Source organism: Palaemon carinicauda, unplaced genomic scaffold (assembly GCF_036898095.1).
Source record: "Palaemon carinicauda isolate YSFRI2023 unplaced genomic scaffold, ASM3689809v2 scaffold7, whole genome shotgun sequence".
NCBI lineage: Eukaryota > Metazoa > Arthropoda > Malacostraca > Decapoda > Palaemonidae > Palaemon > Palaemon carinicauda.
The window spans coordinates 152920-180653 of record NW_027171982.1 but is presented as its reverse complement, the minus strand read 5'-3'; the positions used below and the strand labels follow the sequence as shown (position 1 = coordinate 180653).

The 27734-nt window shown below is 51.9% G+C and overlaps 1 protein-coding gene across 2 annotated transcripts in view; it reads right to left on the bottom strand.

The window, feature by feature from the left end:
• The window catches only part of LOC137637386 (protein cereblon-like), an 839981-nt gene extending 812464 nt beyond the window's left edge, over window positions 1–27517 (bottom strand). For both annotated transcript variants that reach the window (XM_068369600.1, XM_068369601.1), the window contains exon 1: window positions 27262–27517. In XM_068369600.1, coding sequence (XP_068225701.1) covers window positions 27262–27391 — 130 coding nt within the window. In that variant the 5' untranslated portion in view covers window positions 27392–27517. The remainder of the gene's footprint in view (window positions 1–27261) is intronic.
• Window positions 27518–27734: the final 217 nt, after the last annotated feature.

The following is a 27734-nucleotide window of genomic DNA, read 5'->3' as shown; positions in this document are numbered from 1 at the left end:
CTCCTTTTTGTCCTCCCTGTGCTCACAAACAAAGCTTGCACATGAGGACGGGCTGCAGCTGTTCTTTTGAGGTAGCGCCTCAGACTCCTGACTGGGCACAGTAACAGATGGTCTGGGTCATTTGTTACAGAACGTAGACTCGTTACCCTGAAGGAGTCGAATCTTGGATCCGACACCCCAGGGTTTTGAGTCTTAGCAATGAACTCAGGGACGAACCTGAACGTTACCTCCCCCCATCCCCTTGAATGGGCAACGTTGTAGGAGAGACCATGAAGTTCACTTACTCGTTTGGCCGAGGCCAACGCGAGTAGGAACACCGTCTTCCACGTTAGGTGGCGATCAGACGCCTGGCGTAATGGTTCAAAGGGAGCTCTTTTCAGAGCCCTGAGGACTTGAACCACGTTCCAAGGAGGGGGTCTGACTTCCGACTGGGGGCAAGTAAGCTCGTAGTTGCGTATGAGTAGAGAAAGTTCCAACGAAGAGGAAATGTCCACTCCTTTCAGCCTGAAGGCTAAGCTTAAGGCTGAGCGATAGCCTTTCACCGTCGAGACCGAAAGGCGCATTTCCTCCCGAAGATATACAAGGAACTCCGCTATTGTTGGAATAGTGGCATCGAGCGAAGAGAAACCCCTTCCACGACACCAACCACAAAAGACTTTCCACTTCGCCTGGTAGACGCTGGCAGAGGATTCTCGCAGGTGCCGAGACATCCTGTCCGCAACCCGTTGAGAAAATCCTCTCTCCGTGAGGAGTCGCTGGATAGTCTCCAGGCGTGAAGCCGAAGCGAAGCTACGGCCTTGTGGAAGATGTTGCAATGTGGTTGTCTGAGTAGCTCGTGACTTGGAGGGAGTTCTCTTGGGGGTTCCGTTAGGAGTTGCAGAAGATCCGGGAACCATTCCGCATGATGCCATAGCGGAGCTATGAGAGTCATGGAGAGGTTGACCGATAGGTTGGCCTTGTTGAGCACCCTTCTCATCAGACAAAAGGTGGGAAGGCGTAAACGTCCATGTTGTCCCACCTGTGTTGAAATGCATCCTGCCAGAAAGCCTTGGGGTCCGGGACTGGAGAGCAGTAAAGGGGCAGCCTGAAATTCAAGGCTGACGCAAACAGGTCTACAGTCGGAGAACCCCACAAAGTCAGGACTTTGTCGGCTATCTGAGGATCCAAAGACCACTCGGTACTCACTATCTGCATCGCCCTGCTGAGGCTGTCGGCGAGGACATTCCTCTTGCCAGGAATGAAGCGAGCTGACAGTGAGATCGAGCGGGTTTCGGACCATCTCAGAATCTCTACTGCAAGATGGGATATCTGTTGCGAGAAGGTACCTCCCTGCTTGTTGATATAAGCCACTACAGTGGTGTTGTCGCTCATCACCACCACAGAGTGGCCCGCCAGGGTTTGTTGGAACTGTTGAAGAGCCAGAAAAACGGCCTTCAATTCTAGCAGGTTGATGTGGAGGCACCTTTCCGATTCTGACCAAAGGCCTAAGGCTCTTTGGTTCAGAATGTGGGCCCCCCACCCTTGATTTGACGCGTCCGTAAACAGAGTCAAATCTGGGGGGAGGACGAGGAGATCTGCTCCCTTCCGTAGGTTCTCGTCGGTCAGCCACCATCGAAGATCCGCCCGTTCAGAAGGTCCTATGGGAACTAGGAAGTCCGGGCAATCGTTTCCCTGATTCCATCGTGACTTCAGCCGCCACTGAAGGGATCTCATCCTGAGGCGGCCGTTTGGAACAAGACGAACCAAAGATGATAGATGGCCTAAGAGACGTAACCACAGTTGGGCCGGAAGCTCTCCTCGTCTGAGGAAAGGTTCTGCTACCTTCCTCAGCCTTGCTATCTTTTCGTCTGATGGAAAGGCTTTGTGGAGAATCGTGTCTAGTTTCATGCCTAGGTATACCAGTTTCTTCGTAGGGCGCAGAGAGGACTTTTCGAGATTTACCAAGATCCCTAGATCTTGGCAAACTTCCAGAAGCCTGTCTCGGTGTCGCAGAAGGGTCGACTCCGAGTCTGCCAGGATTAGCCAGTCGTCCAGATAACGAAGGCGACGGATGCCGTTCCTGTGAGCCCACGACGAGATCAGAGTGAACACCTCCGAAACACAGCATCTTGAACTGGTAGGTCTTGCCGTCTAGGCCGAATCTTAAGTACTTCCTGGAAGACAGATGGATGGGGATCTGGAAGTACGCGTCCTTCAAATCCAGAGTGCACATAAAGTCTTGTGGTCTCACTGCAAGTCTGACCATGTCTGCTGTCTCCATACTGAAACGAGTTTGTACGACAAACTTGTTCAGTGCTGAGAGGTCGATAACCGGTCTCCAGCCTCCAGACGCCTTCTTTACAAGAAAGAGTTGACTGAAGAAGCCTGGGGAGCCGTCGTCGACCTCCTGGAGAGCATCCTTCTTGAGCATGGTCTCGACTTCTGCCCGGAAGGCCAACCCCTTTGCCGATCCCAAGGCATAGGAGTTCAACGACACTGGATTCGCTGTCAGGGGAGGTAGAGATGTTGTGAACGGGACGCGATACCCTTGACCGATCACAGAGACCGTCCAAGGGTCGGCCCCGAGTTGCTGCCACCTCTGCACGCAACTTTTTAGGCATCCCCCCACAGGTGGACACGCGGGGGGACTGCCACTCCTAGTGTTTGCGACCTTTGCCGCTTCCTCTAGGAGTTCTACCTCCCTTAGAGGACTTGCCGCGTTTCTTGTCTTTCGGCTGAAAGGAGAGCGGCTTAGACACGCTTGCCTTGGCTGCCGGAGCCTGCTTAGGTGTCCTGCGAGGCTGCTGTTGACGTTGTTGTTGAGGGGCTGGAGGTTTATAGGGCCGAGATGTCAGGGCCCTTTAGAGGAGAGAGTCCTGGTTCGACCTCCTCCACCTCTCAGCCAACTGCTCCATGTCACGAGGCTCCAGTAACTCCCCTCCAAAAATAGAGGAGTGCCTGAGCCTGCTGACGTCTGCAGTGGGGATCTTCGGATGGAACCTCTCGGACACTGAATCGCGTCTTATGAGGATCAAGTTGGCCCACAGGTTAGTGACCTGGTGGGCTAGAAACTCAATAGAGCGAGTGCCCGAGAGGAGGAAGATCTCCAAAGCTTTCCTATTGCTCTCCTTGGACAGATCCTCAGATCGCAATAGGATGCCCAGAGACCCAAGCCAGAGATCAAGCCACGAAGTTGCCTGCATGGCACTCTTCGCGACTTTTTCCAGGTTTTGGGTCTCTGACGCCGCAAACGTCACCTGCCGGGTAGAGAGCTTCTCGAAAGGAGTTCCCTTAGCTAGTTCTTCCACGGAATGATGGAGTGGAAGAGACATGCAAGACTCCCCGTCGATCTCGAAATGCCTCCTCTGTTGGACTAGAGGAGGTGGGAGGAGTCTGAACCCGGCAGAAGAACGTCCTGAGGAGGCCAGACCGGAGAGTTGAGCTTTGACCTTGTCCCTGGCGCCTTTCACCCCTTTAGACCAGGGCAAAGCCGCACTAGTCTTGGGGGGCTTCTGGACACCAAAGACCTCGTCAAGCACGGTGTCTTTCCCCTCGCGAGGGGCTGTCTCCGGGTCCTTGATTTTGTTGAGCTCCCTCATCAATCCAAGGACCTGCCAGAACACATGTTCTGACTCGCTGTGCTCTCCTCTTGGTGGACTGGCAGCTAAGTCTCCCATCCCCAAGAGGTCTTCTTGGGGAGAAACGTGGACGTCCTCCCTAGGGATTGCTGGCTCTTGACGAATCCTCGATAAAGATTTTGTAACAGTCTTGGTGTCCTTCGATTCCCTCCTGGGAGGAAAGTAGGACTCCAACACAGACGCCCGAGGAGGAACCTCCTCCCGTGCAACCCCTCCTCTATCCGGAGAAAATTCTCCCCTTGGTGCCAAGGGAGGATTCTCCGAGTTAGAGGAATCCCCCGAGGACGAGATAAACTCATCTACAGGAGGGGGTGGAGCTGCAGAGGTTGGAGAAGGAGAAGGGGTCCGCCTGATGGGGTTCCTGGAGACCAGCTTTTCCCGGGGAGGAGTCACCACGAAGCCCATTCCTTTCCTTTTCTTCAACGGTGGAGAACCCGTCACAGGGTCCCGTCCCTGATCAGTGCTGGAAGGCTTAATAGCCTGGACCACAGCATTGATCATGTGGCGGAACCATGGTAGACGGGTAACTGACGCTGTGTCAGCAATCCCCGCTGGAGAAAAGGGGGTCTCGTGACCCTTAGGAGTGGACACCATGGGGCCTTCCTGAAAAGAAAATGATAATTGCCTAGACCTCTCTGTCGATCTTTCTTGTTCTGCCGTTGTCCTCCTCTTGCGCGGAGGTGAATCCTGGGAACGCCTCCCAGGAGGAGCGTCCTGCTGAGGATCCTTGCGATCCGTATGACCCACACGGGCGGGAGCGATGCCGCGCCCGGGAGAGCTCGTGAAAAAAGTTTTGCGCGCGGGCGAGGTAGCGCGATGGCGCGTAGGCGAGCGACCTGTGGGTGAGCGTTCGCGCGTAGGAGAATGGCGGCCATAGGACCGCGAATGATGGCGTGCAGGTGATTGGTGCGCAGGTGAACGCGCAGGTGAATGGCGCGCAAGAGGGTATGCACGAGGTCGAGTAGGAGAGCGTGCATACGAACGCGTAGGAGAACGTTCCAGAAAATGAGCTGGCGAGTGGCCGCGCGACCTCTTAGGAGAGCGCTGGTGATGGTGGGAGAGAGAGATGTCTCCTAGAAGACTTGATCTCCCTCAACTGGTGGCGCGCAGATCTGTCAGTGATTGGGGCGCATGAAGGAGAGGCCCCTTCATTAGAGCCAGCAGGCCCCACAACGTGTTGGTGTGAAGGGCGAGCTGTAGGAGATCGTGGACGTGTGTGCACCAAACTTAAGGGGCGCTCAGAAATCGAAAGGCACGCAGGGGCAACTGGAAGTGCAGGAATCGACGAGTGAGGCAAAGGTGAACCCTTGCGAGCGTCTGAATCAGAAGATCTTGAGGGCGCTGGCGAGCGTGGGCGCGCAGGGCGTGCAACAGGCACAGGCACTAGTGCGTGCTTGCGCGCGCGCAGGAGAGTGATGGTGCGCAGTGCGCCCATCAGGAAGTTGTTGCTTCTCAGGCTGGGGGCGCCCTAAGGAGAGCTGGCGAGCAGGGGAGCTCTGGCGAGTAGGAGATCGCTGGCGCGTTGGAAGGCGTTGGAAGGCGTTGCACCTTCTCTGGATGTCCAGGAGAGCGCTGGCGCGCAGGAGATCGCTGGCGCGTTGGAAGCGTTGGTTCTTCACAGGCTGAAGAGCGCGCCCAGAAAGGCGCTGGCAAGCAGGAGATCGCTGGCGCGTTGGGGAGCATTGATCATCCTCAAGATGAAGAGCGCGCCCAGGGGCGTGCTGGCGAGCAGGAGAGCGCCGGCGCACAGGAGATCGCTGGCGCGTTGGAGAGCGCTGGCGAACAGGAGATCGTTGACGAGTAAGTGACGAAGATGACCTACGCTCAACTGCACGCAAGCGCGCAGGTGCGCGCACAGGGGCCAGGGACTTAACCCCAGAGTCCTTTTCCCCCGAAGGAGACGGTGCCTGTAGGATTACAGGTGACGGCAGCACTGAAGATCTGGCAGGAGTAGAGGATCGTGAAGGATCCGCAGAGAGGTCAAGGGATGTAGTAGGTATGACCTTCTCCTGACGAGGTAGTTCCTCCGCAAGGGGAGGCGAAGGAGACCCAAAGAGGGGCCTCTTCACCCCTTTATAGGGAGAAGGGAGCCCCCTCTCTCGAAGAGGCCTAAGGGCCTTACGTCGAATGCGACCCCTGGGTAAGGAGTCAGGGTCATCGGTCCTTCGAAGAGGTGTCTCTGAAAGTGCGCTACCCCGGGGGGGAGACGAGCTCGCAGGAGAGACCGGAGGACCCACCCTTCCCTCCGAAGGCTGCGTGGAAGGGAGAGGTGAGTCTTCAGCAACATCCGAGGCAGCAGGATCAAGGATTTGACTTGACACGTCAGAAGGGACAGACAAAACAGCGTCGACAATGTCCGAAGGATAAACCTCCGGAATTACCGGCGACTGTTTGACTGCAGCCCCCAGCTGCAACAAGTCAAACAGGCCTTCCTTGGAGGGAGTGCCCTTAAGCCCCAAGGAAGCCCAAAGCTGAAATAAACCATGGTTAGATACCGTACAGTCAAATTCATCAAAATATAAAATATCCTCCCCCGGGGGAGGAGAGGGAACAACCTCGCTAAGGGAGGCCACGCCCTCTCCACCACCCCGAGGTTGGCAAAAACCACTAGGGCCTGCGATCTCACTCGGCGGTTTCACAGGTGAAGCCGGACGAGGGAGACCTTCGGAGGAGGTTCGGGCGGCGCAAGGAGAGTCCTTAGAGACCTCCTTCTTCAAAGTCACCTTCGAAGGAGATCGGTCTCTCTTGGGCTTCTTCTTGCGCCTACGGCCGAACTTCTCCCACTGGGAGGCAGACCACTCCCTGCACTCACTGCACACATTTTCCTTGTCACACCGTTGACCTCGGCAAAGGGGGCAAAGAGGACATAAAAGTCCCGCACGGACGATTAGGAAGTCCAGGACAAGTACGCATTGTTAGAGTCGAGGCCAACTTCACACACAAACTGGTTAAAGAGAAAGCAGATAATCAAAGGCTGTCAAGCGAGGGTGAGAGCAGAAACGTCTGATCATCACCCGAGCCAAAAGTGAATTGAGCTATTCACAGAGTGTGAGGGGGGGAGGGGTAGCTAGCTACCCCTTCCGTACCCCCCGCTAATTAGTGAGGGGGTAGTTAACCCTCGTTAAAATTTATTGGCTCGTCATTTCAGCTCCTCCAAAATAATACCCCATGTAAATAGCGTGGTTTGTATTAGGTTACGGAACAATTACTATTTTGTCAAGGGCTTGAATGGGAATGCAATCGTCACTGAATCCCTTATAAAATGTAATAAAATATGTACAGTAATATAAAATATTAACATATTACATGAATAGATACAAGAATAAAGAATATATCTATATATTTAAATCAACCCTTAATATTAAGGGGTTCCAATAAAAGACGAATAGGCACATTTAACAATTGGAACATCTATAAATATTATACAAATAAATTTTGTATTCCAAAAACGAACAAGTAAACAATGATCCAAAGAATCGTGAGACTATATCGATTGTCATGAACACTACATCGTATAAAAATTAACTGAACGCTAATTCTCTTTAATCTTTGTAAACAGATTAGTTGAAGAAAAATACTAAAAGGACCAATATAATTGGAAAATGACATATTCCTTTTATATAATATAATTTAAAAACTTAGTTTTTAAAGAAAAATTACAAATTCGTAGATATTTTGTATTTTTCCTAACTATACAAACCTTAGCTATTTACATGGGGTAATTACTTCAGCGTAGCTGAATGACGAGCCATAAAAGTTTTAACAAGGGTTTACTACCCCACCGCTAGTTAAAGGGGGGTAGGGAGGGGTAGCTAGCTACCCCCCCCCCCACACACACACCCCGGTGAATGCTTCACTTTGCTTAGAGGTAGGACTTATCCCGGGGGAGAGGGCTGGCGGGCAAATATGTGTAAATAGCTAAGGTTTGTATAGTTAGGAAAAATACAAATTATCTACGAATTTGTCATTTGTTCCGTAACTGAAATACAAACCACACTATTTACATGGGGTGACTCAACCCTTAGGAAGGGAGGTAAGTCCCTGCCATACTGGCTTTGGCTTGCCCGGGGACCCCAAATTCGAGTGTGCAATTACTCAAGAAATTAAGGGTCCCTGCTCCTCGCTGGCATGCTGTGAAACTGCTGCGGCCTACATAAGCTGTGTGTGAAGGTGAGAAGTGACTCGTCCTAGGAAGTTGACCTGGAGTTCTTCAGATGGAAATCTAGGCTAGGACTCTCCCAATACCACCTCGTCAGGGTATGGGGACATGACATTATTACATTTAGTACTAGGAACACAAGGGAGCATGGCTTACCTGCAGAGGTTCGAGGTCAGCTGTGCAGAGAACCAAGGATGCTGCTTTCTCCAAGGGAGAGGATGAAGAAAAGAATAAGGGCCAGACAGATCTTTTCATTCACGCAGACTAAAACCGGGTAACAATGCCCTCAACCTTCTGCTACTTGTCCAATAAGGAGCCTGAGGTTAGACCAGCTGTTGTGCAGCCACCACAGGGCCAATAGAGAACGTATCGAGCCTCCTGTGTGTCACGTCTTGCAGGTAGTGGACCGTGAAGGTAGACTGATGCTTCCACACCCCAGCTTGAAGGACCTGCATCACTGAATAATTATTCTTGAAAGCCAGGGACGTAGCTATGCCCGTGACATCATGCGCTCTAGGGCGACGTGACGGAGGAGGGTCAGGATTCAAGGCCAGATGTATCACCTTGCGAATCCAGGCCGAGATGGTATTCCTGGTGACCCTCCTCTTCGTCTTCCTGGTGCTCACGAACAGGGCTCGCACCTGGGGACGAACTGCAGCTGTTCTTTTAAGATACAACCTCACACTCCTCACTGGGCACAGTAGGAGATGGTCTGGGTCATCTGTTACAGAACGGAGACTCAAAACCTGGAAAGAGTCGAACCTAGGGTCCGGCACTCCCGGATTCTGAGTCTTGGCAACAAACTCAGGGACGAAGCTGAACGTTACCTCCCCCCATCCCCTTGAATGGGCGATGTCGTACGAGACACCATGTAGCTCACTGACTCGCTTGGCCGAGGCCAAAGCTAGCAGGAAAACCGTCTTCCAGGTAAGGTGGCGATCTGAAGCCTGGCGTAATGGTTCGTAGGGAGGTCTCTTCAGAGACCTGAGAACTCGAACCACGTTCCATGGAGGAGATCTCACTTCCGACTGAGGGCAGGTAAGTTCATAACTCCGTATGAGAAGGGAAAGTTCCAGTGAGGAAGAAATGTCCATTCCTTTAAGCCTGAAGGCAATACTTAAGGCTGAGCGATAGCCATTCACTGCCGAGACTGAAAGGCGCATTTCCTCCCGCAAATACACGAGGAACTCCGCTATTGCTGGAATAGTGGCATCGAGGGGAGAGATAACCCTTCCACGACACCAACCACAGAAGACTCGCTACTTCGCCTGGTAGATACCTGCGGATGACTTGCGCAGGTGACCAGACATCCTGTTCGCAACTTGTTGCGGAAATCCTCTCTGTGAGGAGATGCTGGATAGTCTCCAGGCGTGAAGTTGAAGCGAAGCTACGGCTTTGTGGAAGATGTTGGCGTGTGGTTGTTTGAGTAGCTCGTGACGTGGAGGGAGTTCTCTCAGAACCTCCGTGAGGAGTTGCAGAAGGTCCGGGAACCATTCTGCGTGATACCATAGAGGAGCTATCAGGGTCGTTGAAAGATTGACCGATATTCTGGTCTTGTTGAGCACCCTCCTCATCAGACAGAACGGGGGAAAGGCGTACACATCGACGTTGTCCCATCGTTGTTGGAAGGCATCCTGCCAGAGAGCCCTGGGGTCCGGGACCGGGGAGCAGTACAGCGGGAGCTTGAAATTCAGCACTGTAGCGAACAGATCCACCGTCGGGGAACCCCACAAAGTCAGGACTTTGTTGGCTATCTGAGGATCCAAAGACCACTCGGTACTCACTATCTGCGTCGCTCTACTCAGACTGTCGGCGAGCACATTCCTTTGGCCTGGAATGAAGCGAGCCGCTAGCGAGATCGAGTGGACTTCAGACCATCTCAGGATCTCTACTGCAAGATGGGATAGCTGTTCTGAAAAGGTACCTCCCTGCTTGTTGATATAAGCCACCACCGTGGTGTTGTCACTCATCACCACCACAGAGTGGCCCGCCAGGACTTAGTGGAACTTCTGAAGTGCCAGGAACACAGTCTTCATTTCTAGCAGGTTTATGTGAAGGTACTTTTCTGATTCTGACCACAGGCCTGAGGTCCTGTAGTTCAGAACGTGGGCCCCCCCACCGTTTCTTTGATGCGTCCGAGAACAACATCAAATCCAGGGGAAGGACGAGAAGATCCACTCCCTTTCGTAGGTTCTCGTCCGCCACCCACCACTGGAGGTCCGTCAGTTCCGCAAAACCCATAGGGATCAAAGTGTCCGGGGAATCATGACCTTGATTCCACCGGACTTGAGTCGCCACTGGAGGGATCTCATTCTGAGGCGACCGTTGGGAACGAGACGGGCCAGGGAGGAGAGGTGGCCGAGGAGACGTAGCCACGATTGAGCTGAGAGTTCTTCTCGATTGAGGAAAGGCCTCGCGACCTTCATCAGCCTTACTATCCTGTCGTCTGATGGGAAGGCTTTGTGGAGATTGGTGTCTATGACCATGCCTAGATATACCAGTTTCTGAGAGGGCTGCAGAGAGGACTTCTCGAGATTTACCATGACCCCTAGATCCTGACAAACTTCGAGGATCTTGCCTCGGTGGCAAAGAAGGGTTGCCTCCGAGTCCGCTAGGATCAGCCAGTCGTCCAGATAACGAAGGAGACGGATGCCAATCCTGTGAGCCCACGAAGAGATGAGGGTGAACACTCTGGTGAACACCTGAGGGGCTGTGGAGAGACCGAAATACAGCACCTTGAACTGGAAGATCTTGCTGTCTAGGCAAAATCTTAGGTACTTCCTTGAAGACAGATGGACTGGGATCTGGAAGTACGCGTCCTTCAGGTCCAGTGTACACATGAAGTTTTGTGGTCTCACTGCGATTCTGACCGTGTCTGTCGTCTCCATACTGAACGGAGTCTGCTTGACAAACCCGTTCAGGGTTGAGAGGTCGATGACTGGTCTCCAGCCTCAAGACGCCTTTCTCACAAGAAAGACTGTAGAAGCCTGGGGACCCGTCTACAACCCCCTGGAGAGCGTCCTTCAACATGGTCTGGACTTCTGCCCAAAGGGTTTGCCCTCTTGCCGATCCCATGGCAAGAGTGCTCAACGTCACTGGATTCGCTGTCAGGGGAGGTAGAGAGGCTGTGAACGGGACGCGATAACCCAGAGCGATCACGGAAATCGTCCAGGCATCTGCCCCGAGTTGCTGCCACCTTGTCGCGCAACTTTATAGGCATCCCCCCACTGGTGGACATGCAGGGGGACTGCCAACCCTAGCGTTTATGGCCTCGGCTGTTACCTCTAGGGTTCTTGCCTCCCCTGGAGGACTTCTTGCTCCTTCTGCTCTTGGCAGGAAAGGGCTTAGACACCTTCGGCTTCGCTGCAGTGGTCTTCTTTGTGTCCTTAGCTGGACAGGGCTGTTGAGCCGCCGGAGGTTTGTAGGGCCTCGATGTCAGGGCCCTATGGATGAGGGAATCCTGGTTGGACTTCCTCCAACTCTCAGCGGTAGGCTCAACGTCTTTAGGCTCAAACAAACTCTTACCGAACACGGAAGAGTGTCTGAGCCTGCTAACCTCCGAACTGGGAACCTTCTGGTGGAACCTCTCAGCCACAGCGTCCCGTCGTTTGAAAATGGTATTGGCCCACAAGCTCGAAACTTGGTGGGCCAGAAACTCAAGGGTCTACGTGCCTGAGAGTAAGAAAGTCTACAGTGCCTTCCTAGTGCTTTCTTTGGAGAGGTCCTCAGACCGCACCAGGATGCCCAGAGACCCTAGCCAGATGTCAAGCCACGAAGTTGCCTGCATGGCACACTTCCACGGAGTGATGAATCGGAAGACCCAAACAAGACTACTCAAGGATCTCAAAGTACCTCCTCTGATGGACTCGAGGAGGAGGGAGGAGCTTGTTACCGGCGCTGGATCTGCTGGAGGAGGCAAGCTCAGAGAGCTGGCCCTCGACCTTGTCCCTGGCACTCTTCATCCCCTGAGACCAGGGCAAAGCTGCACTGGCCCTAGAGGGTTTCTGGGTGCCGTAGACGCGGTCCAAGACCGTGTCCTTACCTTCATGAGGAGGAATCTCTGTGTCTGGGATCCCGTTGAAGTTCCTCATGAGGGTCAGGACTTGCCAAAATGCGTGTTCTGACTCTTGGTGCTCTCCTCCTGAAGGACTGGCAGCGAAGTCTCCCGTCCTCAGTGGCTCTTCCTGGGGGGACACGTGGATATCCTCGGAAGGTCTAGATGGCTCCTGCCTGATCCTTGTTGACGATTTAGGGATCGTCTTAGAGTCCTTCGGTTCCCTCCTGGGCGGGATACAGGACTCGAGTAACGATGGGTGCAGGCTCTTTTCCACCCCTGGACGAGAAGACTTCTCAGGGAGAGGCGGAGTTTCCCCCATTGGTGCGATGGGGGAACGGTCCGGCTCGTCCGACTCTCCTGAGGATGGGTAAACCTCATCCGCAGGGGAGGGAGAGAAAGTCTGGGGGGGGGGGAAGGAGCCTTGCGCAAGGATCTGCGAGGAGACAAAATAGGCCTTGGAGGTGTTTCCACGGGAGAGACTCCTCTCTTCCTCTTCAGGGGGGAGGAAGCTGCCGCTGATTTGTGACCCATGTCAGAGAGGGCGGGCTTCATCGCCTGCACAAGAGCTATGACCAGGGTACCGAACCAGGGCTGCTGGCTGACAGTCGCGCTATCTGACACTCCCTCTGGAGGGAAGGGAATCGTTTGATCCCTTGGAGGAGTCGACAAATGCGGGTTCGAAAGAAAGAGTCCTTAGACCTGTCCGGGAACCCCCCCTCCTCCGGCGAGCGCGCTGGTCTGCGCTTGCGGGGAGGGGAACGAGACGAAGACCTATCCGCCTGGTGACGCTTGCGCTGGAGGTCGCGTGATGGGCCCTGGTCAGGGTCGCGACCAGGGCCCGCGCGCGAAAGGATCACGTGACACAGGAATCTCGCGCGTGCGTGGGCTAGAGAGGATGGTGGAGCGGGCGAGAGCGCGGTGGTGCGTAGGCGAGGTCACAGGCGCGTGGGAGCGATGGCGCGCAGGAGATGGTGCGGGGGCGCGCAGGAGCTGGAGCGGGCGCGCGTAGGAGATGACGAGGGCGTGTGGCGCGCAGGAACCGGAACGGGAGGCGGCCGGATGCTAGGACGCGCAACATCCTGATGCGGCAATGGAGGGCACGAGAGGACAGGGGCGCCTGAGCACGTATCCGGAAGAACCGGGCGAGGGCGCGAGAGCGCCGGTTCCGGATAGCGCGAGGAAGGGATGGCGCGTAGGTAGGCGCTGGTCCGAAAGGACAGGCATATTAGCCTGTGGGCAAGCTGGGCGCGCAGGTGATCGTGGGCACGCATGGCGCGCATCAGGATGTGGACGCACTGGTGTGCGCTGCTGCGCTGGGCGAGCAGGATGCGCGGTTGGATGAGGGCGCACAGGTGTGCGCTGGAGGGTTGCATGGGGCCCCTTGATAACTGGAACTGGGCGCGCAACCGGAGCGTCACGCGCGGTTGGAATGCGTGCAGGATCGCACGGTTTGGAAGGAGAGCCCTGGGGTGCCTGTGAGCGCCCGTGCGCTAGCTTAGGTGCCTCCTGGGCAGCGCGCTGCGATATAGAAGCACGCTGGCGCGTTGGTGAGCACGTGAGCGCTGGGAATGGAACTGCGCGTGGGCGCGCTTCGCGCGTAACTCCAGACGGGCGCTGCGAGTCCAGAGGAACCTGTGAGCGCCTGTGCGCTAGCGTAGGAACCTCTTGAACTGCACGCGACGAGGCAGGAACCGGGGAACGCTGGGGCGCAGGTGGGCGCTGGCGCGCTGCAACAGGAACTGCTGAAGGGCGCCAGGGCGCAGAAGGATGTGGGCGCGCAGGGGAACCCTAGCACGTAGCAGGAACAGGGGCGTGGACGCGCGCAGGTGAGCGCTGTGGTGCTAAGACAGGAACAGCGGCAGCAGCAGGAGGGCGTGCAGGAAGAACCTGGCACTTGAGTGCAAGAGGCGCGGTTTTGCGCTCAAAGCCCTTAAGCTCCGAAGGGCCCGGTGCCTGCGCAGTGGCAGGATCAGGTGGCGCGCGACGCGCATCCGCAACATCGAAGGGTGACGGCAAGTCAGCAGGTCTGGAGGAAGACTGGTCACTGTGTCCCGAAGGACGACCATCATCCGAAGGGGATTGATTGATTGATTGATTTAGTTTTCAGGCATCCTGACATCTAAGGTCATTGACACCGATCCGAAGGGGATCGCGAACGATCCCCGGAGAGGTCTAAGGTGGTAGCTGGCAGGATCGGCGAACGGCGAGTCGTCTCCTCCGCAGAGGACTGTGGTGACGACGAGCCAAAGAGGCGCCTCCTAACTCCCTTGTGAGGGGAAGGAAGGCCTCTACGGTGAAGGGGAGGACGAGCCTTCCGCCTTATACGCCCACGAGGGGCCGTGGGATCAGCAGGCTGACCATCAAGGGGCCTCCGCAGAGGAGTCTCTGTAAGTGAACTCCCCCGAGAGGGAGAATTACTGGCAGGAGAGACCGTGGGACTTAGATCCTCCCTCGAAAGGTGTTCGGAGGGGGAATCTAAGCCGTCAGCTACCTCAGCAACAGGAACGGGGGTTTGACTAGACCCACGAGATGTCTCCGTCACAACAACGTCAACCACAGACAGAGGATCTATCCCTGCTGTAGTTGGCGATTGTTTGACAGGTGCACCAAGTTTGATCATGTCAAACAGAGCTCCCTTGGAGGGCGAACACTGCAGCCCCAAGGAAGCCCAAAGCTGTAACAAATCACGATTAGACATATTCAAATCCTCCTCCGGGGGAGGAGGGGCAGCTGCCTCGCTATGGGTGGCGACTACCTCTCCCGCACCCCGGGATCGGTCAACAGCAGTAGGGTCTACGCTACCACTCGCCGGCCTCTCGGAAGAGACCGCTCAAGGGGGAGCTTCGGAGGAGGAAAGGGCTACGGAAGAAGTCCTGGGATTTTCTCTCTTCAAAGAAGCCTCTGAAGGAAAAAGATCCCTTTTAGACTTTTTTTTCCGGCGCCGGGAAAACCTCTCCCACTGGGAGGTAGACCACTCCCTACATTCTATACAAACATTACCACTATCACACCGCTGGCCCCTACAGTGAGGACATAAGGTGTGGGGATCGGTGTCGACCGCCGACATAAAGGTCCCACAAGGGCGGCCGGGAAGTCCAGGCCATGTACGCATAGTAGTAGAGGCCAACTTCAAACACACTGGAAAAGAAAAAGCAAAAACAGATTAAATATGGCAGTCAAAGCGAGGGAGAGAGCAGACAGGTCTGTTCTCTGACCGACCTAAAAGTAAAGTGAAGCATTCACCGGTGTGTGTGAGGGGGGGTAGCTAGCTAACCCTCCCTACCCCCCACTAACTAGCAGCGGGGTAGTAAACCCTCGTTAAAACTTTTATGGCTCGTCATTCAGCTACGCCGAAGTAATTACCCCATGTAAATAGCGGGGTTTGTATTTCAGTTACGGAACAAATGTACTTTTCATAAATATCGATACAAAGAGTATTACTGTAACGATAGACTGATGACTGCATAGCATAGATAAACATGAACGCTAGATAATCTTTAAAACAGATCGAAGATTATCCAAAGAAAGCATACCAAAAGGACAAAAATTTTCTCAAAATAACATAATCCTTTTATTTTATATAACTAAATATTTTGTAAGATAGTATTAACTTATCATTCTTTGTAGAAAAAGAAAGAAAATGCAAGTCATACTCAAGCTTATGTCAAATGACTGTGACGTCATCGATGAGGCGAGATGTTTACCTATTGCCATATGCTTTCGTTAGTTAAAAAATAGATTGAAAAAATTTCCAATCCTACCTTTTACGCTATAACATAGCGATAAAATATAAAACAAACACCCAATAAGGGAATGCTCAAACCCTTAACAAGAGTACATCAACAAGGTACTGCTAAAATCCAGGTTAAACGCAAGTAAATTCCATTTCTATGTAGCCAGTATGGCAGCAGAAGAAAATCTGATACTAGGAGGGATAGTTCGACCTAGCTCCGTGGTGGCGCTAGTGTATACCTAGCATATCTATGCGATTGCTGCGAGTTTTGAATTTCTGCCGGACAGAAGCATAAAGCTATTATTATATAACCAGCGGGTAAGTTTAAATGTTTAAAAACTACTTTTTCTTATAGAAAAAATTACGTTCTCTTCGAAAATGACACTCGTTCCCGTCGCAAATGAATAGTTTCAGAAATATATATATATATCTATATCCTACGATAATGGGGAACCCCCAGTGGGAACTCGGGGTTTTGGGTGGGGTACAGGGTATATCTATATCCTACAATAATGGGGGACCCCCATTGGGAACTCGGGGTTTTGGGTGGGGAAAACATACTGGGGAAACGATATATAATCGTAAAACAAGCCTTTTCTTCTCTATACATTACCTTCTTGTATGTATAATAAACGGAGGAAAAGTCAAAACAGTATAACTGGATAAACTTTGGAGGCGCCGTTGCAAAGGCTATGTCTCATGTAAAAATACGGTAACCAGTTCTGCCGTGTGATGTAGATCAAATGTTAGCGTATCATGCTAACATTAGCCGTGTTTTTCATTTAATTTTTCTCATTCTACTTGCCGGTTGTAGTCACTATTGTTCGTGCGTTTGTACATAGCAGGCTTCGTCCTGAGCAAAAACCCCTCCTCCCTGCGCAGAGGCTTTTTCCACCAATAGGATTTCTTCTGCTCTAATCGTGAGATGTAACTATCCGTCTCTCTACCAGGTCTGTTCAAGTCTATTACTTGATTAGTTATCTAATACCCTCGTATACATATTACGTTTCACACCAGTATTCCTTGTTTTATCATCCGATACCTTATAAAATCGCCTCATTTTATATACCCATCAAATATTATTTATCATACATTCCATTTAATCTTCATATATTACTTTTATACATTTTTTTATTACCTTATCACTCCCAAATTTCACATAAATACTTGCTCTGGACATGTTTCCCATTCTGTTCATTCATGTTTACTCTCTAGACTCCGTTGCTTTTCCGTTAACCAATCACGAACCCATACGTATGTAAAGTTTGCACAGGGGAGTTAATATTTCCCTACCCCCTCCTTCCAACAATCCCTTTTCCGTGGAAACCTTTGCCGAAGGCAGGTCTTTGTTAGTTCAAGTGACGTCTTTTGCGTATTTTACGACCGAAGTAATAGAAAATTGTAACGACTTCAGTAATCCATACTTGAAAGTATTTTGGTGAATTTCAATGTTGATAATTTTCTTAAATCACGTAATGTAACACACCAACTTTTACAGTGTTCCAAGTGCAGTACTAATCTAAGGCAAAACAGTTAAGTCACCACAGACTCAAGTCACAACACCCCCGTGACCCACAAGTTACGTCATCACGGTTATGAAAGTAAGTCATTAATTTCTTTAACTTAAATGTGTTAGTTTTAATATATTTTGTTAGAGTACGAATATCAACATTACTGATTGCCTGTGCATACGAGGTTGATGTTTTATGTTCCTGTGATCGTAAGTGAGGAACAAGAACCATTATATTTAACGTTGGTAATGTTAGAGTAACATGACAAATTCGAAGATAATTTGTATTTTTCCTAACCATACAAACCTTAGCTATTTACAAAGGGTATTACTTTTAGCGTAGCTGAAATGGCGAGCCATTAGAATTTAACGAGGGTGTATTACCCCCGCGCTAGTTAGCGGGGGGGTAGGGGAGTGGTAGCTAGCTACCCCTCCTCCCCCTCACACACAGGTGAATACTCACTTTCACTTAGAGGTAGGACTTGTCTTGGGGGACAGGGCTGGCGGGCAAATATGTGTAAATAGCTAAGGTTTGTATGGTTAGGAAAAATACAAATTATCTTCGAATTTGTCATTTGTTCCGTAACCGAAATACAAACCACGCTATTTACAAAGGGTGACTTATCCCTTAGGAAGGGTGGAAAGTCCCCAGCCATACTGGCTTTGGCTTTACCCGGGGACTCAGAATCCGAGTGAGTCGCACTCGAGAAAAGGAGTCCCTGCACCTCACAAGTTCCTTGCACCGCAAGGAACCATGTGGCCTACGTAAGCTTGTGTGTGAAGGAAGAAGTGTGACCCGTCTTAGGCAGTTGACCTGGAGTTCCAGAAGGAACTCTGGGTTAAGACGTTCCCAATACCACCTCGTCAGGGTATGGGGGACGCGACAGTATTGACTCAATACTCGGAACACAAGGAAGCATGGTTTACCTGCAGAGGTTCGAGGTCAGCTATGCAGAGACCAGGATGCTGCTTCCCCGTAGAGGGGATGATGAAGAAAGAAGTAAGGGCCAGACATACTTCTTTCGTTCATGCAGACTAAAACCTGATAACAATGCCCTCAACCTTCTGCTACCTGTCCAAAAAGGAGCCTGAGGTTAGACCAGCTGTTGTGTAGCCACCACAGAGCGATAGAAAACGTATCGAGACTCCTGTGGGTCACGCCCTGCAGGAAGCGGGCTGCTAAGGTCATCAGACGCTTCCAGACTCCAGCTTGTAGCACCTGCGTCACAGAGTAGTATTACTCGAAGGCGAGGGACGTTGCGATGTATCCAACATCGTGCTGTAGGGCGACGTGACGGGGGAGGGTCTGAAGACAGGTCGAGATGAATGTCCTTGAGTCCGGGCTGAAGAGGTATACTGGTGACTCTCCCCCCATGTCCTCCTTGTGTTCCCAAATCGGCTGCAACTGAGGCCAAACTGCAGCTGTTCCCAGCGCTAACCTCTCGATTCCTGTACTGGCAAGAAAGAGAAGGTCTTGGGACATCAGACACAGAATGGAGACTCAAAATCTTGAATGAATCGGACCGAAGGGTCGGGACCCTCAGATTCTGAGTCTAGCCAACAACTCAGGAGCGAGCCTGAATGTTGCCTTCCCCTCTTCCTTAGAAAGGGGGGGAGTAGTAAGAGACCAAGAAGATTGCTCACACACTGGCCGTGGCCAGAGTGAGCAGAAGACCCAGGGCGGAATACAATCCGAGGCCTGTCGTAAAAGGGTCTTGAGAAGATCTCTTAAAGGACTAAAAGTCCGAGCCATGCTCCAAGTTGGAGGTCTTCCTCCGACTAGGGCAGGGACGATCGTAGCTTCGCATGAGCGAGGATAGATCCAGCGGGCAGGAAAAAGTTATTCCTTTAAGCCTGAAGGTCAGGGAAAGGCTGAGCGACAGGCTTCATTGCCGAGAGCGGAAAGGAGTTTCCTCCCGCCGAAAGGCAATAAGACCGTTATTGCTGGAGAAGAGGCCTCACGGGAAGAGTATATCTCCCACGGCACCAACCACCTTAGACTCTTCACTTTGCCTGGGAGACCCCTGTGGATGACTATCGCAGATGACGCGACCTCCGTACCGCGACTGTAGCGGGTTGTCTCTTCTAGAGGAGGAAGCGTAGTGTCTCCAGGCATGAAGCCGAAGCGACGCCCCGGTTCGGGAGAGATGTCGCAGTGTGGTTGCTTGAGTAGTCTGCGCCGTGGGAGAAGCTCTCCCGGGAGTTCCGTCAGGGGAAGCAGAGGGTCCAGAAACCGTTCTGCACATAGTCCCAGTGGAGCTCTCCCATTGAAAGGTTGACAGACAACCTGGTTTTGTTGAGACCCATTGTCCGCAGACAAAAAGGAGGGAAGACGCAGGCGTCGAAGTTGTCCCACCATCACCGGAATGCATCTTGCCAGAGTCTCGGGGTCTGAGACTGGGGGGAAAACTAGCGGAAGCTTGAGGTTCCAAGCTGTCGCGATCAGGTCCCCCAGACCAGCACTTGCTGGTTACCCAAGGTCAAAGACCCCTAGGTACACTCTCTCTATGAGGCTCTGCTCGGATAGTCTGAGAGAAACATTCCCCTGCCTGGAATGAGAGAGCCGATGGTGGAATTGAGAGAATCTCAATCATCCCGATATCTCTACTGCAAGATGTGAAGGTGTGAAAATGCGTCCCCTGCTGGTTAGCATGAAGTCGACACGCAACGGGGCGACTTGGCAGGAGCGGTAGGATCTGAAGAGGGGCCAGACTAAGGCCCTTAAGCCTGCCTGAATGATGGAGAGGTATCCTTCAGGTCTTGACCATAGGCCTGGACCGGAACATGCCCCCCCCCCTTTCCTTTGACGAGTCCGAGAACCGCATCAAGAATGTGGGGAAAGGACGAGAATATCCACTACCATCAAGAGGCTCCATAGGTCAACACCCATTGCAGGTTTAATAGTTCCGCTGGTCCCATAGGGCCAGGGAGTCCGGTTAAACATTGCCTGAAGCCACCGGAACTTGGATCGCCCCACATGGAACTTATCCTGAGGCGACCGTTCGGACTATAAACGGGTCAATGAGGAAAGAAGAACTAGGAAACGTTCCAAGGTAGGGCTGAAAACTCTGCTTGACTGAGAACAGGTACTGCGACTCTCCTCAGTCTTGCCACGGTGAACCGAAAGGAAGGCTCGGAGGATGTGGTAACAGAATCTGGCGTCCCCAGGTGGTCACCCATCCAAGTACCGACGTTGCTTAACCTCGCTGGACGGACGAGAAGCGGGGTTTCCAACGTGGTAAGGCGGTTGACTCAATATCATGGCCAGATACTCCAGATGTTGAGGCAGAGGAAGAGAAGGCTCCAAGCAAAATACCATGAGCCCACACTCATGGTCAGCATTCGGAAGCTTTTCCCGGCGCTGAATCAGGTCGAAACCCGAGCCTACCGGAGTTGACCAGCCCTCCAAACAGCAGAGGAGGCGGAAGTCTGCACCTGAGCGGCCAAGAGGAAGGCAGGGAGAGTTCTCTGGGGAAACAAACCTGCTATGCCACGGCGGGATAGCCACACTGCATCATAAGCAGGAATACTTGCAGTTTAGGCTGAATTCGACGAGCACCCTGGAAGATGGATGGAATGGAAACTGAAAGTACCCGTCCTTCCGATCCAGGGTTAAAGGAGTCCTGTCGCCTCGTTACCAGTCTGATCGATTCTGCTGGTCTACGCTGGCCGAAGTTTGTTCGACAAACTTGATCAGGGCTGAGAGGTCGACTATGGACGTCCCCTCTCAGATCCTTCCTTACAAGAAAGGATCGACTGAGGGGGCCGGGGGTGAAGCCGTCGATGATCCTAAGGAAGACCTTCGCCTAAGGTATGGATCATTCTGCCCAACCGGGCAACTCTGCTGATGCTATGGCATAGAGGTTCAGAGACACTGAATTCGCTGACAGAGACGGCAGGCGCGATATCCTTGGCTACTCACAGAGATTGTGCGGGAATGGGCATCGGGAAGCTGTCATTCGGATGAGTAACCTTAAGCATCCTCCCAGCGAAAAAACCTGCAATCCTAGAGTTCGTGAACTCCTTTTAGGACTATGCCCCCCCGGGGGAGTCTCCCGTGCCATCTGTTCCTGACAGGAGGAAACTGCAATTGGACACCTTGTCCCAGTTGTCGTAGCCGATAACTTAGGCCGACGTGGTTGAAAGAAAAGGGAGCTGGAGCCCTGCAGAGTCTGGAAGAAAGCGCCTTGGAGGAGTGAAACCGGAAGTCGATTTACTCCGCACAGCAGATGTTTAAGTCTCTGTCCTTGGGCAAAGACAAAACTCTTCTCAAGGATGGAAGGGTGTCTGAGGTCGTTGACCTCCACAGATGAGACACCCGAAGGAAGCCTTCAGTCAGTGCGTCCAGATGGTACAACATCGAGCTTGTCCGCAAGTAGATACTTAACGACGAAAGGCCAAGGTGCCTGAGCTCGAGAGGAGGAAAGTACCCTTGATCTTCCTGTAGCTTCCTTGAACCAAACCTCGGGCCGTAACCGAGGAGGGAAAGAACCTGGTAAGCTCCCAGAGGAAGAGGTAAGCAGTCACCCCTTGTCCGATGGAGAAATCTTCAACGGAAAGCCCCCCCGCCAAAAATCCTTCCAGGGCGGGAGAAGGAGAGAGTACTCGTGCAGGAGAGGGGACCCTCGAGACCGACCTCTTGGGAACCAACTTCGCCCTGGGGGAAGTCACCACGAAGTCCACTCCTCTCTTTCTCTTCAGCGTAGGAGAGACAGCCGCTGGTTTGTTACCCTGGCCGGTGAGTGCTGGTTTCATAAACCTCATTAACGCCCGTGCCAGCGGATCAAACCATGTCTGCTGCTCCAAGGACACAGAGTCCGAAATCCTCGCTAAGGTGAAAGGGATCGGGCGATCCTTTGGAGAGGACACGACGGTTCCTGCCTGAAAAGAAGGTGGGAAGAATGCTGTACTGACCTGTCTTCGTCCTGCACTACCAACCTGTGCTTGGATGGAGGTGATCCCGAGTGCCGCCTAGGAGCACGCGTCCCTGCTGCTACCACCGGCTGTGGAATTCGCCGCGAACTATGGTCGCGCGAGGGCGAACGGTCGCGCAAAGGCGAATGGTCGCGCGGGCGCACAGGCGAGTGGTCGCGCGGGCGCGCAGGCGAGCGGTCGTGAGGGCGCGCAGGCGAGCGGTCGCGAGGGCGCGCAGGCGAGCGATCGCGCGGGCGCGCAGGCGAGCGATCGCGCGGGCGAGCGATCGCGCGGGCGCGCAGGCGAGCGATCGCGCGGGCGCGCAGGCGAGCGATCGCGCGGGCGCGCAGGCGAATGGGCGTGACGGCGAGGGATCGTGCTGCCGCGTAGGTGAAGAAGATCGCTGGCGGTAAGCGATGGCGAGCAGCATGTGTAGGTGAATGATCGCGTGATAGGGTGCGATGGTGATCAGCATCCGCAAGAGGGCGATCGTTCAGGGTTGTGCGATGAGGAGCAGCATGCGAAGCGGGCAATCGTTCAGGGTTGTGCGATGGCGAGCAGCATGCGCAGGTGAATGATCGCGTGAAAGGGTGCGATGGTGATCAGCATCCGCAAGAGGGCGATCGTTCAGGGTTGTGCGATGAGGAGCAGCATGCGAAGCGGGCAATCGTTCAGGGTTGTGCGATGGCGAGCAGCATGCGCAGGTGAATGATCGCGTGAAAGGGTGCGATGGTGATCAGCATCCGCAAGAGGGCGATCGTTCAGGGTTGTGCGATGAGGAGCAGCATGCGAAGCGGGCAATCGTTCAGGGTTGTGCGATGGCGAGCAGTATGCGCAGGTGAATGATCGCGTGAAAGGGTGCGATGGTGATCAGCATCCGCAAGAGGGCGATCGTTCAGGGTTGTGCGATGAGGAGCAGCATGCGAAGCGGGCAATCGTTCAGGGTTGTGCGATGGCGATCAGCATCCGCAGTTGAGGGTCGCGCGATGGCGATCAGCATCCGCAGTTGAGGGTCGCGCGATGGCGATCAGCATCCGCAGTTGAGGGTCGCGCGATGGCGATCAGCATCCGCAGTTGAGGGTCGCGCGATGGCGATCAGCATCCGCAGTTGAGGGTCGCGCGATGGCGATCAGCATCCGCAGTTGAGGGTCGCGCGATGGCGATCAGCATCCGCAGTTGAGGGTCGCGCGATGGCGATCAGCATCTGCAGTTGAGGGTCGCGCGATGGCGATCAGCATCCGCAGTTGAGCTAGTAGCTGGCGAACCATGTTCCTTCAGAAGTGTTGGAGAACGTTGGCGTGCCAGCTGTAACACACGTGGGCGATCCGGAGATCGCTGGCGAGCTGATGATCGCTGACGAGCTGACGATCGCTGACGAGCTGATGATCGCTGACGAGCTGATGATCGCTGACGAGCTGATGATCGCTGACGAGCAGAAGGCTACGCGTGGAAGCCCGCGCAAAGAAGAAGAGTCCTTGACCCCGACCTGAACCTAAGTTCTAGATCGCGAGGGCGAACGTGGGCGCACAGGGCACGTAACAGGAACTGCAGGGAAGATCATCTTGAAAGCGCTGACGAACAGGAGAGCGCTGACGAACAGAAGGGCGCGCAGGGAAACCCTGACACGCAAGGGAAGAACCCCCGTGGGGGCAACCCTTTGCCCCGAAGGGATCGTTGTCCGCCGGGAGACTGATGTCCGTCGGAAGACCGCTGTCCGTCGGGAAGACCGTTGTCCGTCGGGAAGACCGTTGCCCGTCGGAAGACGAGATTAGACTGCTGTCCATCTGCACCAAGACGGAAGATCGAGAAAAAGAAGTTGTAGGCTGCAAACGGAGATTCAAAAAGGCGCCTCAAACACCCTTATAGGGAGATGAGAGGCCCTTACGACGAGGCGGACGGAGGGCCTTACGGCGAGGGAGGCCAACAGCAACAGCAACAGAAGAAACCTCCGAAGAGGAGTCTCTATGAGTGTACTCTCTCGCGAACGAAAGAGAAACACTTCGTGGAAGAGACTGGTCAGCCAGTGACCTAAAAGGGGCAATCCTCCGAAGAGGAGATCCTGCAGTTGCCCAGCCCCTTGAGCGAAACTGCAGGTGCGACCGCTCAGCACCAAGAGCATAGTCGCACGAAAAAAAAGGCAAGAGAAGAACCCCCCAAAAGAGGAAAAGCTCAAGCCTGGACAGGAAAAAACTTCCCTCGGAAGGAAAGTTATCCGCCCAAGGAGGCAAGCCTCCTGACTGTTCTAAAATGAACTGGAGAGCTGTCCGTCGACACGGGAGTACTACCAGTAGAAGGAGACACGCCCCTGACGACAATACAAGGGGGAGGCAGCAACAGCCGAATCCCCAGGACTCAACCAGACAGCTCACACCGTTGCTATATTACAGAAACGAACTAGATCGGTAACTGTAAAAAATAAAACAAATAATATTAGTACACATTCATTCCCCCGGGAAGGCTCCGAAGAGGAATCCCGAGGAAAAGGAACAAGAATTACACAATAGGCACGTGCCCTCACAACCACTTACACTCGCGGAAGGAGAGCTGTAACCAAAACAGAATTATAACAATTATAATTATGTAACTATGTAATTATGTAATTTAAAAATGAATGAACACTAAAGAAAAACGAAAACCCCGAAAGGAATCGTTCTACAAGCTGAAAAATTAACAACTACAATTAGATTCATAAACTAATTGAGACAAAATGTACGGCGTAGCAACCCCACCCACACGGGAAGGAAGCTACAAGGGCGTAGTAAAACATAGTAAAAGGGTGAACGACCTCAAGAGAGAGAGAGAGAGAGAAAGACCGAAGTCAAACTCGATCGCAACCCATAAAATTAGGCCGTGGTGGCCTAACTGCCGAGGCCTCCACGTAGATATCGTACACTACACACACACATCTGAAAAGGAAACTTAACAGACAATGGCTGCCAAGCGAGGACCAAGACAGAGACGTCTGTCACAGTCCGAGCCAAAAGTGAAAGTGAGTATTCACCTGTGTGTGAGGGGGAGGAGGGGTAGCTAGCTACCACTCCCCTACCCCCCCGCTAACTAGCGCGGGGGTAATACACCCTCGTTAAATTCTAATGGCTCGCCATTTCAGCTACGCTAAAAGTAATACCCTTTGTAAATAGCGTGGTTTGTATTTCGGTTACGGAACAAATTACTAGTGTTAGCGTGCGCACCTCAACATTACCGCTTGCCAGTACATACGAGCTTGATGTTTTATTTTTAAGCGACCTAATGGCGGAACAAGAACCATTTTATATAATGATATCGTAACAGTACTAATGTTAGCGTAACGTGAGTGAAGTGATATAAAAAAGGACATTATATTGGGTTTGTGACCTCTGGGTAAGGATACGGCTTTTAGCATAGGTTAGGTGGGGTTTTTAAGTTAGCTTCTCCCGCCAAAATCGTTTTTAGAACGACGGCCATAGTTCAGAATATTCCCGTTTTCTACGGGATCTGGCCGTCACCCTACATAGGCTCCTTTTCCTGTAAAAATAACATGATTTAACCAGTTTTCACCTTCATTTCAGCCATAACAGCAACCAGTCCGTATACTTAAAGTCAGTCGGGTAAATTTTTAGTTTCAGCCAAATTTGGAAAAATGCAATAAAAATATATTTGTTGCATCAGAAATAGTGTGGTTTCAATGAATTTAACGTTTATTTTGACTGCAAACCAACCGATTTAGAGATTTACTATGTATACCCTAGTTCATCCCACCAATTATGGGGGACACCCTTTGGGAACCGGGGTTTTGGGTGGGGGAAGGGGGGGAGGGTGTTGGGGCATTGAATGATATTTGCAATAAATGAATAATTAATGTTCCAGCACCCCTCCCCCATACCCCTAACTAGGCCTACCGGGGGGAGGGGGGTAGGGCCCCCCAGCGACCCCCCCTTACAGCCACAGTAATTTTCAGGGCACCACAGAACCTAACAAACCCACCCAACCTAACCTAGGGGCCCTGTACCCCTACCGGGGGGGGCTTCGCCCCCCCTGCGACCCCCCCTTAAGGCCACAGTAATTTTCAGGGCACCACAGAACCTAACAAACCCACCTAACCTAACCTAGGGGCCCTGTACCCCTACCAGGGGGGGCTTCGCCCCCCCTGCGACCCCCCCTTATGGCCACAGTAATTTTCAAGGCACCACAGAACCTAACAAACCCACCTAACCTAACCTAGGGGCCCTGTACCCCTACCGGGGAGGGGCTTCGCCCCCCCCCTGCGACCCCCCCTTTAACCAGGGGTAAATTTGAATATATATATTTTGTTAAATCACTTCTTACCTTAAACGGAAGATGACGATGAAGATGTGGAAGGTTGTGGTTGACCCTCTTCTAAATCATCAAGTACTGGAATACATTCAGATTTGGTACAATACCACACATGTCTATCCTCACGAAAATGTAAAGGCGAATCACATTTACCACACTGGACACTTAAAGGTAATACGGAATGCTCCCTTAGAAAACGATTCACTACTTCAGGAGTTCCATTATAATTCCCATGAAATCGGTCGATCACATCAAAATAGGAATAACGACATATTTCACACAACCGTACCGGAGGATCCATGACAGTTAAGTGACGTGTGATGAAAATATAGAAACCGGAACTTTTGAAAACCGAAAACAAACGACAATCACGGGTTTCTCCCATAATGAAATAGGGAAAAAAACAAAATACTATCGTTTACAATGTTATATTGCACGAAAAACAGATCCTTGAAACAAGACTGAGAGACCAATGAATCGTCCAATAATAACCCTTGAAAAGAACCCAGTAGTATTTAGATTGGAGGAGCGACATTAGTGGGAGGAGCAAATGCGCATTCAAGTAAATATTGTCACATTACGCAATGGGGCGGAGCCAAGTAAGATGAAAACAGACATACAAACGAACAAGAGGTAGGTCCCGTGGCAGCGTAAAGGTATACAAAACACTTAGAAATAAAATGCAGACCTACATTAACTGAAATAATTATCTCTGTAAGTAGACATCAGCGTCAATAATGTATTGAGAGAAAGTTTTTTGTTATCACGTGCTTTACTAGGAAAATATATTAATATAATACATTTCCCAATTTGGTTGAATCTAAAACTTTACCGTTAGTCGAATTGGTTATTCTGTTGGTTTGCGGTTGAAATGAAGGTCAAATTCGGTCAAATCACAATATCTACTACATGAAAATATATATTTACTGTTCGAAATCAGAATCTGTAATACAGTAAAACTTTACCGACATTCCTTACCTGCTAGGATTTCCCCTTCCTCTTCATCCATGGGTAGTTCATTTTCCCTCTCATCATCACTGTCATCGTCAGCACGGCCATTAATTTCTTCCATGTCATTATCCAGTCGTCTGTTATCATCATTCGCCATCACACAAAGATTGTTAAGCTTAAATATCAGTTTCTAAGTTCTATTTGTCTGTTATTTACACTTATGTCGCAGTAGGGACCATTCTACAGATCTGATATCGATACTAAACTGTGATGTAAAATAACAGGTTTGGTTACGGTCTTACTGACTTTTGTGACCATTCCATTGTCACTATCAAAAATCAAAATTATCTAATTAAAGAGAATGTATTGACGTATAAGGGTAAAATACAAAAGTATAATTAACTATATGTTTTTAAAGATAAATGCGTAAAACCTTTAACAAATTGATAACAGATGATTAATCATCCTTGACCGTAATATCTCAGATAATAATGTGGTCA